This window comes from Mizuhopecten yessoensis, unplaced genomic scaffold (genome assembly GCF_002113885.1).
Source record: "Mizuhopecten yessoensis strain PY_sf001 unplaced genomic scaffold, ASM211388v2 scaffold8299, whole genome shotgun sequence".
Taxonomy (NCBI): domain Eukaryota; kingdom Metazoa; phylum Mollusca; class Bivalvia; order Pectinida; family Pectinidae; genus Mizuhopecten; species Mizuhopecten yessoensis.
The window spans coordinates 425,955-442,082 of NW_018407478.1; the positions used below are offsets into that span (position 1 = coordinate 425,955).

The following is a 16,128-nucleotide window of genomic DNA, read 5'->3' on the forward strand; positions in this document are numbered from 1 at the left end:
TTACCTCATCCGGAAGTCATGTCGTAAACAAATATCGCGAGATGTGGACGTTGTTTCAAAGTCTGCGCCAATATTCGTTTAACTTACGTTGTCTTCGCCTAAATAGTCACACGATTGGGTTATTAAGTAGAATCTAAGAAGACATCGCCCGTGACAACCAACAACAGATATTTTTTGGTAATATTTGAATAGTCTGTTTCTGTCTAAACGAAATGTCATTTAGAGTTACTACTGTATGAACCTGTATAAAATCAAATGTGTTGGAAACACATGCACCCACATGTGGTATAGGACAGTTTGAAGTTGGTGTCCCATCAACATTTTGAGTCTGCTAGTGATTCTGGTTCTGTTTGATTTAACATCCCCCACACTGTTACTATAACTGCAAAGTCACTTATAATTAGCTTAATTTGTTGGGAGGGGGCCACCAACAATCAACCATCAACAAATGGGCAGCATGGTCACAATTAAATGTGTCAACATTTGAAATATGTTTGTGTAAAATGTTTGATAAGAGTTGTTTCTCTTGAAGCTATTTGGAGCTATTCACCAAGATAATACACTTAATTTGTATGTGCTGTATATTTTTCTTTCCCCGTCCCACTCTACTCAGTACTTTGGTTTTTCTTATATATACAATAACCCCCCCCCCCCCCCCCTTTAACTTCTGTTGGATATCACTGTACTAATGTAGCAAAGTTGGTCCAGGCACTGACTTAGATTAGGTAATTCGGTGGTCCACTGGGCACTTTCGTTCACCTGCAGGTAGCTTAGTCAGTTAGAGCTGAGACGTACCAATCTCAGACTTTATATGTCCCTGGTTTAAAGAGAGATAATATAACAATATTATTAACAAATAACTATCCCAAGTCCATCGTTCGAATCCAGGTCTAGTTCCACATAGTTTTTACAAAATCTAGAGGAACAAGTTATTTTAATACTTACTGAGTTACATTGTACCTACCAATATCCACCAAATCTTTTGTGATGAGATGAAAATGAAGATAATAGAATATCATAAAATGGCAATGCTGTTTTAAATTGAATGATACAGTTTTTTAGCTCACCTGCCCAAATACATACAGAAACTTAACAGAATGACATGATTGATCTGTCTGGGTAGGAATTTTGAGAGGGAACAAGCTGAAAGTTTGATTTATACAGATTGCCATAATAGACAGCCAATAAAGGATCACTTTTATACAGGTTGCCGATATTTCAATTTACATTCAAAATGCATGAGTGAACATATATTTTTTTTATTTTACAGATCACTGAAAATCACAGTGTCGAAGTGACAAGCAGCATTTCACTATGGCTTTAAATAAGTTCATGCACCCAAGGAATCTTTACAAAAATAAAAAGCCAAACTTTCAAGAATTAGCTCTTAAATATCCCGATTTCAGGAAGTTTGTGTTTCCTGATGTTACAGGAAAACTGTTTCTGGACTTCAAGCATCCTGATTCCTTGAGACAGCTTACTATAACCTTGCTTGAAGATGACTTTGGCTTAAAATTGGAGCTTCCGTTAGATAGACTTGTTCCTACAGTGCCACTTCGTCTGAATTACATACACTGGCTGGAGGATGTTTTCACGGCATCAAGGACTGGGAAACTTGTAAAAGGCATAGATGTAGGTAGGTATTTGTTTTCACATTAAGAACATGACAGGCCTTCAAATCTTCATTTGCTGTAATTTAATTTCCATTATCCAAACAATTTTCAGACAAAGCAGAACCCTGTACAAGTCCATTTGAAGCAGTAAGATTTATTTAAGGGAAATATTAGGTCATACAGGGCCACACAATAGAAAATAAGTAAACAGTAGCTATAGGTGTGCAAAATGAGACAGAATCATAAAAGTTAAAAGTATAGGGTAGAAAAGTCATTAAATAAATTCTGCAGTTGGTATAACATATTTTGGTCTTTTCATTATCCACTGAAATATAAGTATAGCCCAGATTATTTCCCTGGTTTATGATAATAGTGGGATACACAGGAGGTCAACCTTTCTTCTGATCCTGAACTGGTAGCAGATGGCCATTGCAATATTGTTTTGGATAATCATGTAGATAGAAAAAGTTTACTTTTTAAATGTTGAAGATGACATCGCTGACATGTGTCTCTGATATGATACGATAACAATTCTTTAGAATCGATCGAAGAAATAATTATTTGAAATTATTAATTATTATCATATTAAGACCCCCTGCGATCTGGGCCAATAACAGCAATTTCATGCATGTATACGTTGGAATAAAATGTTTCATAATTGTTGTCAAATAAAGTTTATTATATTAAAATGTAATGCATCATAATTTAACATTGTCTGAGTTTGAGCTGGTTTATTGTTTTAGGTACTGGTTCTAGCTGTATATACCCCCTGCTGTCCTGTAAACTGTCTGAGTTTGAGCTGGTTTATTGTTTCAGGTACTGGTTCTAGCTGTATATACCCCCTGCTGTCCTGTAAACTGTCTGAGAGTGAGATGGTTTATTGTTTTAGGTACTGGTTCTAGCTGTAGATACCCCCTGCTGTCCTTTAAACTGTCTGAGAGTGAGCTGGTTTATTGTTTTAGGTACTGGTTCTAGCTGTAGATACCCCCTGCTGTCCTTTAAACTGTCTGAGAGTGAGCTGGTTTATTGTTTTAGGGACTGGGTCTAGCTGTATATACCCCCTGCTGTCCTGTAAACTGTTTGAGAGTGAGCTGGTTTATTGTTTCAGGTACTGGTTCTAGCTGTATATACCCCCTGCTGTCCTGTAAACTACACAAAGAATGGACATTCGTGGCCAGTGAGCTGGATGATAAAAATTTCATGTATACACTAAAGAACATAGAAACTAATGGAATGAAGGAAAGAATAACAGGTAAGATAGATAATGTTGTACAGCTTTCACACTTTTATGATCTCTGATGGCTTGCAATATTTTACAGTTTGCGGAAGATGGCATGCTTTCACTTTCATATGATATTGTAACGGTTTTCATACTTGTCTATAGGAACTTCAGTTGGTAGCATATATCCTTAATTATTTCATATTAAATAAGTATGATGTAATAATTCAAAATGACCTCATCAATGCATTCATTCTTGTGAACCTTTCAGATAATTATTATTTAAAATGTTTTTTTTTACCTTTAAGTTTTTAGCACTTTTAGTCAAGAAGGCACTTGTCTCAGCAGCATAGCATATACATGTATATCATAAAGGGACATTTTATTTGCAGTGAAGAAAGTAAGTGTTGATGATAGAAGCGTTCTGTGTAATTTACTCAAGGATGAAACAGACACGTTTGACTTTTGTATGTGTAATCCCCCCTTCTTTGCTGACCATGTGGAGGCCCAGGCTGTCGCCAAGTCTCGTAACTACAGCCGAACTGACCCCAAGTCTGTGTGTACTGCCAGCTTCACCGAGAGTATCGTGGAGGGCGGTGAGGTCAACTTCGTCAAGAGGATGATAAAGGATTCAATGGAACTTGGAACCAAAATAAGGTATTATTGTTTTGTAAATCTCTTTTCATGAGATGAATTATTTTATGATTAATTTCAGAAGGGAGATAATTATGAATTTTCATTTACAATTAGTTTCATTGTGGAATTATAGAACAGTAGGAATAGTTTTTACAGTGTATTTCAGGTAGTTCAAATTATTCTAGTGATATTCTCTACAGTAAATTTTTCATCCTCTGCAAAAACTTTGAGTTAAATAATTGTCTGACAATAATGCAAAGTTTGATTGATACGGCCATTGCAGCGTGAAATCTTCATAACGAGTGCATACCTGCCAACCCCGGACATACTAAAAGAGGGTGATGACCCTCTTTTGGAAATAAAAAAGAGGGTCATAGTGCGCGACAGCTTTTTTCACAACAAATATAAAAAAAAGAGATATTAAATTAGAACTTAAATATTTTAATGATGTTAAGTTACATTCTACATTTATTGAACTGTTCTTCCAGCAGATCTGGCTAATCCTCATCCACAATACATAAATTCAAAGCTGAAAAATAAAAAGGTTTGTCAACAACACAACTTATGAAATTAATTCATAATAATATATATAATACTGTGTTTCCACAGGCATTTTTTATGTCAATTAAAATGGTCCTGAGAATAACATATCACATTCTGCTCATATAAAATACCATTTTGTTTCTGTCAATGAAAATGGTCCTGACAATAAGTTGTACCCTACACATATAAAATATCAGTTTTATACGAGTAGGGTTTGAACTCTTATTGTTAGGATAATTTTGATTGACAAAAACAAATCATTAAATGCCTGTGCATGTTTTTGAATGTCTTAGTAACGTCGTTTTAAGCACCAGATCAAACTGAAATATGCGATTTACAAAGACTAGAGTGCAGAATGAAGCGTTTGGTCCATGACCGCAGGACTTTATACACTAAAACTCATTTTCCTACGATATGTGAACAATTATCTTTTCTTTTAGCATTTCGTGTATACTATAGTCAGAGACGTATATGCAAGTCCCGAGCCACAAGTCCCGATAATGACTTCTTTCTTCAAGAAGACATAATGTTACCTTCAAAATACGATCTATTCTACGTAAATACAATTGTAAAAACAACTCTATTATTTGTTAAAACACCTGACTAATGAGTTGCCAGCAAGTTCAGTAACAACGGTATTTGTATAAACATTTGGAAAACCCGTTCTAGTACGTATATAAACAACTCGCAACTTACCTGTTGGTGAGAAACGAAAACAAAAAATAGATCGTCTTTCTTATGAAGAAGGATGGAAAAGTCTAGAGAATTCCGAGTGACTTTGGTAACTTCTTATATACGAAAAGATTCCGGGTGAAAACGAGTGAAATTGACGAAATCCGGGTCAAAATCGTAACCCGGCGGATGAAGTTATAAAAGCGGGTGAAAGGCTAAAATCCCGGGTGTAACCCAACGAAATTGGGTCACTTGGCAGGTATGCGAGTGATTTGCATAATTTTTTTCTCATATTTTTGTATTTCTATATCTTTTTCTTTTTGACCCTGTTGTCTTTTTGGAACAAAATTCAAATATTTCTTGAGTAATGTAAAAAAAAAAAACTGAGTTAACTGATTCAGATAACTAGGAAGTTATTTAAATTTGATTCGAATAACTGAATTTACAGTATGTTATGTTTTGTTTTAGAATCTACTCCAGTATGATTGGTAAGAAGAGTTCTTTACCTCCACTGAAAGAAGAGCTACGTAGACTTGAGGTAAAATTAAACAATGGTTAGGACATTATTATTATGATACAGTATTAATTACAGGTATAAAATAAGAAACACATTTGTAAATAAGAATATATATGACACAGCATGGAAATATTTATTTGATGCATTGATTCTTAAATATGTAGCTTTAAAATGCATTTTTTCCTGTTCTTCTTTTGTCCATGGTGTAAATAAGGGGAAATTTTGGACACTAAATTAGTGAACATTCAAAATATTGACACATAAGAAATAACAAATTAACATCAACATACGAACGGTGAGAATTCAACAAAATTCAGGTTTATTGAAAAAACAATTAACTTACCTGGTAAGTGAAAACTCAACAAATTGATTAAAAATCCAAAATACTAGAACAATAAACAGTCAGAGCACTGATAAAATACAATGGGATTTCAATATACTGCAGACACTGAGAATTCAAATATTAACATACGGAAAAAGTACAGCACCGTTACGGTGAAGATTCAATGCTATGAAGACAAACAGCCACAACAACTAAACAGTATAAAGTTCACAGATAAAATGACATTTCACTATTTTGTTGCTGTGAACATTGTAAATGGATATACCCGGTATACTGATAGAAAATTCAAGATTTCCATTGAAAATTTTAGACACTGACAAATTGACACAGTAAAGAAAGTTAGCACACAGATGCAAGTAGACATTATATTTTTAGATACAAGTTCATTTAGCTCCTAGAACAGCTGATACTAGTCTTGTAGGCTTTAAGGTTGAGTGTCAAGTATAGAACTTATTAAAGTTACAACTATTTCCATTTAGCTTTATTAAATTTTCTAATTCCTCAGGTGATAATGTTGCTGTATTTGATTCCAGGTTCCTAAGTTCTCCACAACAGAGTTCTGCCAGGGGAAGACCATGAGATGGGGACTCGCATGGACATTCGACAAAACTGTCAATTTTCCGGTAAATAAAATTACAGACTTTGACCCAAACTTTATGCATGTCAATTAATTATTGGTATAATTATGTAGTTTGAGGTGTTTTTGCTGATAGGTTAATTATACACAATGAGACTATGTATAACTTAATAAAATGCTGTAAACATAATAACTTACATGAGTTTAGCACTATCGTTCAGAAATACACTGATTATAAATTTAATGGTTATCATGATTTTAATTGAGCACTTTTAAAATTTGCTCCTGAAGTATTGTTAGAGAAGTGTTGTAAAACAATAGAAATATACTTGTTTGCGGTTTGGGATATATCAAATTCTAATGAAATAATCAAGAATACATCTACTAGATTTTATGCAAAACTTCTCTATACCCATTTGTAATTATTAAACAATCGATAAAAAAGGGTTAAAATTATATCCCTTTTTGTTTTGGCTGGACAGTTTAAAAACTACTTTGAAATGCAACCCCTAAAACAGAAAAAAACGTTAGTGGTTATTTAAGATAATACATTTTGCAGAGGCAAAATATTACCGTATATTTATTTCACCATTGATACATTGTGGTCTTACTAATTAATACAAATAAAAAACAAACCACTGTTTAGTAATACTGTATGTTTTGGCACAACAGAAGTCCCTGTTCCAAGAATCCAAAAAGGAGCGCCCTAAACTGGTGTACCAGGTCCCCCGCGCTGTAACCGACCTGGACTACAATGTCACACACATCACCACCAGGATACAGGCACAGCTTACCGAGCTTAAGGTCAGTACAGGTCAAGGTCAGAAACAATTATCAGAAAAACTAGGATGTCAGAGCTATCAAAACATTCATGGTTTTTACTTCCATCTAAAGGTTATTACTGATAGCAAAGTTGCCTTTATTAATGCCAGTGGTGTCACAACTTAAGGTCTTTGCATTCCTGTATTTTAGTCAGTGCTGTCACAGCTTAGTATATGCCTTAACTCAAGACTAATGCTGAGACAGTCTGCTGGTAACTCAAAACTAATGCTGCAGAGACGGTCTGCTGGTAACTCAAAACTAATGCTGCAGAGACAGTCTGCTGGTAACTCAAAACTAATGCTGTAGAGACAGTCTGCCGGTAACAATAATTCTTTCATAGAACAGTTCCATTTATGTGTCCACCATTAAATGTGCAAGGTATGTAGTATCACAGTTAAAGATAAAATAGCTGATGTCACAGGTCAAGGTCAGTACAAAACACATCAAAACACGTTGTGCTCTGTAGACGACTGTACTTCCAAATGAATGTTGATTGGAATAATCAGTATACATTTACTTAAAGCTGGCCAAGACTGAATACATTTCTGGTCAGGTCGATCATTAGAATTTCATGTTTTAAGTTCAGTCCTCAATCCTTAGCTGGTAATTGTTGTATATTGGTAATAGCAGGTTCTGTTATGTAGTTAGCATGGCAAAATAATAGTTTAGATGTACAGTCAAAGGAGAACACTTAAGAAATGAAGTCTAGTTTAAATGTATTATATCATGATTTAAATATTTTTGTTTTGAATTACTTTTGATTGATGTGGAAGTTTAATGTTAAACAATTTGAGAGTTTAGAAATTGTTTTAAATCAATATAACGTCATTGTTGAATTACTATATTTTTGTAGCCCACCATCAAATTCAAATTCAAATCGTCCTTCATCCGTGGTCCGTCGTCAATTCTTCTTATTGCTATATCTCAGAAAGCGCTGTAGGGATCTTTTTCAAATTTGATATGTAGATTCCTCTGGTTTGCAGTTGAATATGTTTACTTTTGAGACTGCTCGAATAACAAATGGCCGACAGGTGGCCATCTTGTATTTTGACGGTAAGGTCAGTTATTTTGACAGTGAATGTTTGTTATCACTATTTCTCAGGAAATACTGGAGGGATCTTTCTCAAATTTGTCATGTAGGTTTCCCTAAGTCCGTTTTTATGCATGTTTACAATTAAACAAATAAACAATTATAGCCCTGCAATAATTTTCATAGCCTGGGGCAGTAGGTCTACTGATAAATTCCTGCAGTGGTAAAATAATGACCGTTTTCATTTACAGATCCAGTACAACATCACATTGAACCAAAAGTCGCTAGTAACCATGGCATTGGTTGCCAAAGAAAATACATGGTCCAATCAGAGACGAAAACGTCGAGAGAAGTTACAGCAAAAGGCTAAGGAACAGAAGGATTGCTCTGGAGATGTAGATATTCTTGATGAAAAATTGAACGATGAATCAGGTGATGCCTCAAGACAAATGCAGGAGAAGTCTCAGTGTGAAGAAATTCATCATTCTGATGCAGCAATGAAACCACAAACAATCTCTTGTGGACGAGTTATTGAAGTGAGTAAAGGAATCCCTTTTAAAGTTTCCAGAGAAGATGTAGAGAAAGAATCACCCTGTGGGGAAAAGACAAATAAAAAACAAGATGCACAGAACTTGTGTGCAGAATCAGAGTATAAGAAAGAAAGTGTTACTCAGAGTTCAAATTCAACGCAATCACAGTTTGAGGACAGTATACTAGGAAAAGACAACAGGCCATCAGCTGAGAAGGGCAGGAAGAGGAAATTACCAGATCAAAAATCAGAAACTACAGAAAAAACATTGGAGCCAATAGCAAAACGTCAAATGTTAACCTCAGAAACAGGAGACAGTCAAGAAATAAATATGACCAGTGATCTACTTACTTCATCTACTAACAAAGCTGAATCTACATTGCCAGATAAAAATTCTGCAGAAGAAATGGTGAATGGTTACTCTGAACTTTTTGGAGATTCAACAGAAGAGAAAATTTTCCTGAAATGTTTGTTAAAAGTGAAGCTTTCAACGCCCCATGTTGTCATGGAGATGACGTGGGTAGAGGGACAGAAAAGGGAGACAATGCACCAGGTCTTACAATATCTAAAGAATAAACTGTCAACAGACGTTACTCCTGTGCTGCAATGACAATAGTTTGATGCACATTTATTGCTACAGTTTGGTAAACTCATGTTCACAATTAACTGGAAAATATCTAAGACATGAATTACTCAGCACCCAAATAAAGTTAGTTTATTGTACAACATATTTAATATTCTACTGCTCAGGGTGCGGGTTACTTCCTTTGTTGCTGTCTAAAAGTATGCCGTCTTTGCATATTGCAGAGTTATCTGCTCTTGTGAGCAGGTATTGATTGTTACATCATTTGTTTGTGAGAGTAATGTCATCAAATTTTGAGAAAACAATGTAGTTTTCTCACACAAACCAATGACGTAACAATCAATACCTACTCACAAGAGAAGATAACTCTGCAATGCGCAAAGATGGAATAGGCTGATGGAAGTACAGGTAGTGTCTGTAGACAGAAGCTTGCTCTAGGCATGTGTGCTATGTTTACAATTTATATTCGAAAATATCCTGTGATAGGGACACAAAACATTTTTATCCTGGTCCAATTATAGCATATAGAAACTAAAATTCATAAATAAATGATTAGACAACAAAAGAAATGTCTTTAATGTGCTAATTTATCTTGTACTAATTAAAGAAAAGGGTCTTTCAGTGTTTGATTCAGAAAAGTGCAATGATGTCAATATACTTAACAAGTCTGTAAATAACCTATCGCCAGCAACTCTTTGTTGACAATCAAAGGTTAAATTCAAGGTATACAACCTATGGACGTTCAGTAGCATGGTTCAGGCTGTGTCTTGATTCACTTTACCGACCTTAAATTCACATCAGGACGATAATCACATGACAGAGTGAGGGTAGCTATATGCCAGATCGGTGACAACAACACCTGAACTAAAGACAGACCTATTCGCAGACATTAGACCCAGTCCAGTTCTACTACATTCCTCTAACCTTTCTAAGTTTTTGCCCCAGAATATAACATTATTTACAACTCGGGGTTTGGGTATCCACTGGTGATGCTAGCATCAAGTACTCGAAAGGTGTTGGTCACAGGCACAACGGTAACATAAGACACAGCCAGCTGATTGGGGTTCAAACCTGGGACCTCTGAGCTGTAGACAGATGCTCTAACCACTCACACTTCCAGGTTGCCAGTGATTGACCCTGTCCATCTACTTGCTGAATCGAGAAGAAATTAGAATTTCTTAACAGAAGAAAGTAGACTTAAAAATTAGTTCAAAATTCGCTACATACTATTTTTTTTTTTTTCCTGGACAGCTTTAATTTTGTTTACACTTGTTCCAAACAGACACCTTGTTGTGCAACATAAATTTTGTTTGTGGGTAGAAGAAAATATGGCTGCAACAAAGTCCTCTTAGATTTGAGGTTCAAAATTTGTTATTGATATTTTACAGATTTTTCTAAAATTTGTGCTCTGATTTGTCTTACCTCCCATGCCAGTTGTGCAATATCACTTCTGTGTATGTTGAAGTTCACAGATGTCAACTTTAATATCCTCTTCAGATGGATGGCTTCATAATTTCCATAAAGGTCATACAGTGAAAAGTCTGAAGTCTTTAAACTTAATATCTTCCAATTGGTATATTTTTTTATCGATGGTGTAAGGTCAAGTTCAGACTTACAATTTAATATCTTGTTGATGATAAGCATTGTTGCAAAATTTTAAAGCAATACTGTAGGTATTCACACAAGGCAGAACTGATACAATGTCAAGGTCAATAATGAAGGACACATAGGTCATATACATGTTTTTTTCATTGGTAAACCATCTATAATATTACAAAGTAAGATTGTTTGAGATTAATGTCGTCAAGGCTGGTGGTGTATGGTCACTTTGCAATAATCAAAGGTGGAGGTCATCAAGGTCATGTTTGGTATCTTTTTAATGGCAAACACTTCATGACAACGTGATGAAGGAATATTGTAAGGAGGGACCATAGGTGTCTATTGATGCAGGTGAAAGATCAAAGTCTTTGCGGTCAAATTCTACATACCTTTACAACAACACATTGGCCTTGTACATAACAAAACTGATGTCACAAAAACAGGTTTCAGGATAACCGAGCTTACTATCTATCTGCCTTATTCATGTGCCCCCTTTTGGTGGTCTTTTAAATTATTCATTAATTGCAGTTTTCAAGGGCCACTTCAGTAGTGCCAATAAAAATGCCAAAAAATTGGTAATTTCAAATCTCTTAAAAATCTGTTTGTTGCAAATAATATAAAGAAACAAATTACTCATGAAATAAAACAAAGCACTTTATTAATTAAGAAAAAATGAGCATAACAAAATATGAAAATTACTTTTACAAAATTGGCCAGCAATTTCATAAATCTTTTGAGAGAACAGATCATTCTGATAAAAAAGATAATCCACTGATAAAATCGTATAAACATGTATTTCACATTTTATCACAATGTTCTGGTTGATACATCAAACAACAATATGTTAAAAAGACATATTTAGATATATGTACCTGTGCATATTGCAATAAGCGGTAGTATTTATAATTTGTGGAGACATCATCCTATCGATAGTTTACTATAAATATGTATTGGCATCAGTTACATTGGGCATGTATTTCCTTTGATGTTGACCTCTAGGACCTCTACTAACAGACCTGTTATCACACTATCTGGCATCATATATAATACCACGATACTTTATCATAAAGATTTTCCTCTTTAAAGATTCATCAAGGTATTTATGGAGTGATTCTTTGTCTTTTTATTTCTTCATATAAAGGCTTATGGAAGGGTTTTTACATTTCAGGACTAAGCTGTCCTTTTAACTCATTCGTCCCTGTAGAGCAAGACAAATTTGAACTCTTCAAGTTCAAAGATTGGAATAGTTCATTATGAAACTTCAGGGGTGAATGAGTTAAAGCTTTATGGAGCTGAATGGAAAAAGCCTGATTAGTCATCAAGAACTGCCAGTGTGAATTTAGACGATCAGTTGGATCATTTCTATCACCGGGGTAGCACATGTTACTTAAATGACTGTATAAATTACTTGTATAAATTACTCAAACGACTGTGTATAAAATATTTCAGACATTCCATGGTTACTTAAATGCACTTATTAATATTAATTACATATATTGTATATTATAACTCTGAAATTTCCTTATCAGAGTTACGCTAAAAATAAGATCTTCATAAAAACTCAGCCTGAATATATATATTCTGTTTCACTACAAGGAAGTGATCATGAACACACTCGATATATTTCACCCCTACTGTTAAAACAGAAACCTTTGTTGAAGTGCAAGTTCTAATTTAAGCGCAAATCACTCGGTGTGGATACATGCTTTTTACTAGGACAGAAATCCATGCATGCACAATCTCACTTTGCAGTACTTAAATCCTTTTAGACATTTGACACTTTCAGAAGTATATTTTTTTTATCTATGTTATCCTTTACAAGGTCTTTCTTCGTCGTTTTCCAATAGGAAGGTTTTCACCACTTTTAAAAATTCATGTGGGTTTTCTGCATGTACCCAATGCCCTGCATTGTCTATGTGTTTTACTACAGCTTTTGGAAACAGCTCCTGTATCCTCGGTATATCAGATGACCTAAATACAGAGAATATAACATTTAGACAGGATACTTTCAAACATGAGGTCCATAAATATAGGGAAGTGTTTTGAATTCAGACTCGCTAAGAAATTTACAGACTATAAAGCACTTATGCTAGCTTCATTTTTCATTAGAAGCCATTAGATTAGAAGAATTTCAACCCATTTAACCCCTGTAACTTGCATATGGGTCAAGGTCATTTGAACAAAAGTTTGCTCGATAGTCACTTCATCCCAACAAGCTATAGGCTAAATATCATTACTCTTTGCCTCTTGGGTTTATTATGAGAAGTAAACTTTCTTGATTTATGACTGTGATAGTACATCAAGGTCATTTATTTGAACAAATATGACTGCTCTTCACCAAAGCAAGCCAAATGGCCAATACTATATGCATTGTGATTTCTGTAAAAACATTTCCAAACTGTTGACCCCTGTGACTTGAAGGAACTATTAATTGCAGGAACCCCAACAATATTTGCAGAAAGTCAATTGGCCCTTGAAAGTGGATGATCACTGTTGATTTGGAGGTAAAACCAAGCCACTGCTGAATTGTTCGAGATGAACCTATCCAACATACTTTTCATTAAAATGACTCTGAATCAATTATGTGCAACTGATTTCATTAAGTTTTCGTTGAACATGTTGACATACATGATAGTAATTTGACAACTTTTTAGCTCACCATGGTCCTTTGGACCATGGTGAGCTTATGCCATACCGCAGTGTCCGTCCGTCCGTCAACTTTTCCTTTAAAACGCTACTAGTCCTGAACGGCCAAATAGATTTTGACTAAATTTGGTCTGGAGTATCCTTAGGTCAAGATAACTCAATTTTGTATAAACGGTGGGTGTGGCCTCCCTGGGAGCAGAGGGGCAGGGCGCAATAGGGGAAATAGAGTTAAAACCTTTAAAATCCTTCTTATACTGTAGGAATGAAAGGATTTGTTCCATATTTGGCCTGGAGCATCCTTGGGGGAAGGGGAACAAATTTGGTATAAATGATGGGTCTGGCCCCCCTGGGGGCTGAGAGGCGGGGCCCGATAGGGGAAATATAGCAAATTCTTTAAAATCCGTCTTCTTCTGTAGGAATGAAAGGATTTGTTCCATATTCGGTCTGAAGCATCCTTGGGTGAAGGGGAAACAATTTTGTATAAACCGTGGGTGGGTCTGGCCCCCCAGGGGCCTGAGGGGTGGGGCCCAATAGGGGAAACAGCAAATCATTCTTTAAAATCCTTCTTCTTCTGTAGAAATGAAAGAATTTGTTCCATATTTGGTGTGGAGCATCCTTGGGCCAAGGGGAACCAATTTTGTATAAACGGTGGGTCTGGCCCCCCTGGGGGCTGAGGGGCAGGGCCTGATAGCGGAAACAGCAAATTCTTTAAAATCCTTCTTCTTCTGTAGGAATGAAAGGATTTGGTCTATATAGTGTCTGACGCATCCTTGGGTGAAGGGGAACCAATTTTGTATAAACGTTGAGTCTGGCCCCCCCTGGGGGCTGAGGGGCAGGGCCTGATAGGGGAAACATAGCAAATTCTTTATAATCCTTCTTCTTCTGTAGGAATGAAAGGATTTGTTCCATATTTGGTGTGGAGCATCCTTGGGCCAAGGGGAACCAATTTTGTATAAACGGTGAGTCTGGCCCCCCTGGGGGCTGAGGGGCAGGGCCTGATAGGGGAAACATAGCAAATTCTTTATAATCCTTCTTCTTCTGTAGGAATGAAAGGATTTGGTCTATATAGTGTCTGAAGCATCCTTGGGTGAAGGGGAACCAATTTTGTATAAACCGTGGGTCTGGTCACCAGGGGCCCGAGAGGCAGGGCCCAATAGGGGAAACATAGCAAATTATTCTTTAAAATCCTTCTTCTGTAGGAATGAAAGGATTTGGTCCATATTTGGTGTGGAGCATCTTTGGGTAAAGGGGAACCAATTTTGTATAAACAGTGGGTGTGGGACCTGAGGGTCGGGCCCAATAGTGGAAATAGAGGTAAAACCTTTACCTTTACCATAGGGATTACGGGATTTTATCCTAGTTTAGTCTGGAGCATCCCTGGGCCAAGGGAACTCAATTTTGTATAAGCAGTGGGTGTGGTCTCCCAGGGGGCAGAAGGACAGGGCCCAATAGGAGAAATATAGGTAAAATCTTTAAAATCCTTAGTCTGGAGCATCCTTGGGCCAGGGGGTCTCAATTTTATATAATTGGTGGGTATGACCCCCCTAGGGGCATAGGGGTGGGGCTCTGTTTGAAGTTTGTTCTCGCTTTATCTCAAGTACTGGATGGATCTTTCTGAAATTTCATATGTACTTACAGCACCTACCATGGAGTGCTATATATTTACTTCATACTAATTATTTTAAACATATTCAGGTGAGCGGTACAGGCCCTCTGGGCCTCTTGTTACACAATCTATTCAGTTAGCCTATTGAACAAATGTACTAATTTTGGTGTCGGTCCATGCATCATAGTGAGACACTGACATGTCAAAGACTCAGTAAAACAATTGATTTTGTGGCCTTTGCATTCAGTCTATGCAGATTTACCTCTTCCTCTAGGTGAATACCTATAGCAATTCAACTAGAGATCATTCATTACTTGAAAGAAAAATTATTTCAACCATGTGCCCTAATGACCTTGACCTTTACAATCTGCAGCTTTTCCTTTTATTGTTTTGGTCAAATTGAACAACTCTATCAAACTGGTTTCAGTTTTACATTTCTTCAAGAAATATTTCATATTTAAGAAAAAATAACAACCATGTCATGGATTGGTCAACAAAAAACATACCCTTGGTGTGGGAAAACCAATTTCTTGACATTTAAAACACGGATCTAAGATTACTGCCAGTATTTGTATTGAAGCCATACACAGTGAAACTTACAATATATAATTTGAGTTCTGTCCTCCGACGAAAAGTGTAGGTCTAGTAAATTGTTGACTGAATTCAGGAAAACCTCCCAGTTCTGGCATACTGTTGATAATCGCATCTAAATTTACTTTCCATCGGAACCTGCCATTTATGTGCTCCAAGTTTGTAATAAGAAACTGTCTAATGCTAACATCCTGAAGAAAAAAAACCATAACAAAAATTAAATTGAGAGCAAGCAATCGCAAACCAACACCTAAATACATGTCAGTTCTACACTGGCCTACACAAAATTGTCTTACATCACAAAACATGTCTACACACAATAGTCTTACACTGTTCTACACAAAACTGTCTTACATCACAAAACATGTCTACACACGACAGTCTTACACTGTTCTACACAAAACTGTCTTACATCACAAAACATGTCTACACACAATAGTCTTACACTGTTCTACACAAAACTGTCTTACATCACAAAACCTGTCTAAACATGATAGTCTCACACCGGCCTACACAAATTAGTCTTACATCACAAAACTTTTCTACACACAATAGTCTTAGTCTTACACGGATCTACACAAAACTGTCTTACATCACAAAAC

At 35.9% G+C, this 16,128-nt stretch overlaps 2 protein-coding genes across 3 annotated transcripts in view; one reads left to right on the forward strand and one right to left on the reverse strand.

The window, feature by feature from the left end:
- Positions 1-25: 25 nt before the first annotated feature.
- Positions 26-9,671, forward strand: LOC110455566 (methyltransferase-like protein 16). The gene is made up of 8 exons (XM_021505750.1): positions 26-177; positions 1,271-1,636; positions 2,722-2,865; positions 3,225-3,489; positions 5,152-5,221; positions 6,077-6,166; positions 6,793-6,924; positions 8,224-9,671. Exons 2-8 carry the CDS (start codon positions 1,315-1,317, stop codon positions 9,109-9,111), a joined length of 1,911 nt encoding a protein of 636 aa, XP_021361425.1. The 5' UTR covers positions 26-177; positions 1,271-1,314; the 3' UTR covers positions 9,112-9,671.
- Positions 9,672-11,478: 1,807 nt separating this feature from the next.
- Positions 11,479-16,128, reverse strand: part of LOC110455580 (protein ABHD11-like) — a 15,769-nt gene continuing 11,119 nt past the window's right edge. For both annotated transcript variants that reach the window (XM_021505768.1, XM_021505770.1), the window contains exons 5-6: positions 15,536-15,717; positions 11,479-12,654 (exon numbers count right to left, since the gene is read on the reverse strand). In XM_021505768.1, the coding sequence (XP_021361443.1) occupies positions 12,492-12,654; positions 15,536-15,717 (345 nt within the window). In that variant the 3' untranslated portion in view covers positions 11,479-12,491. The remainder of the gene's footprint in view (positions 12,655-15,535; positions 15,718-16,128) is intronic.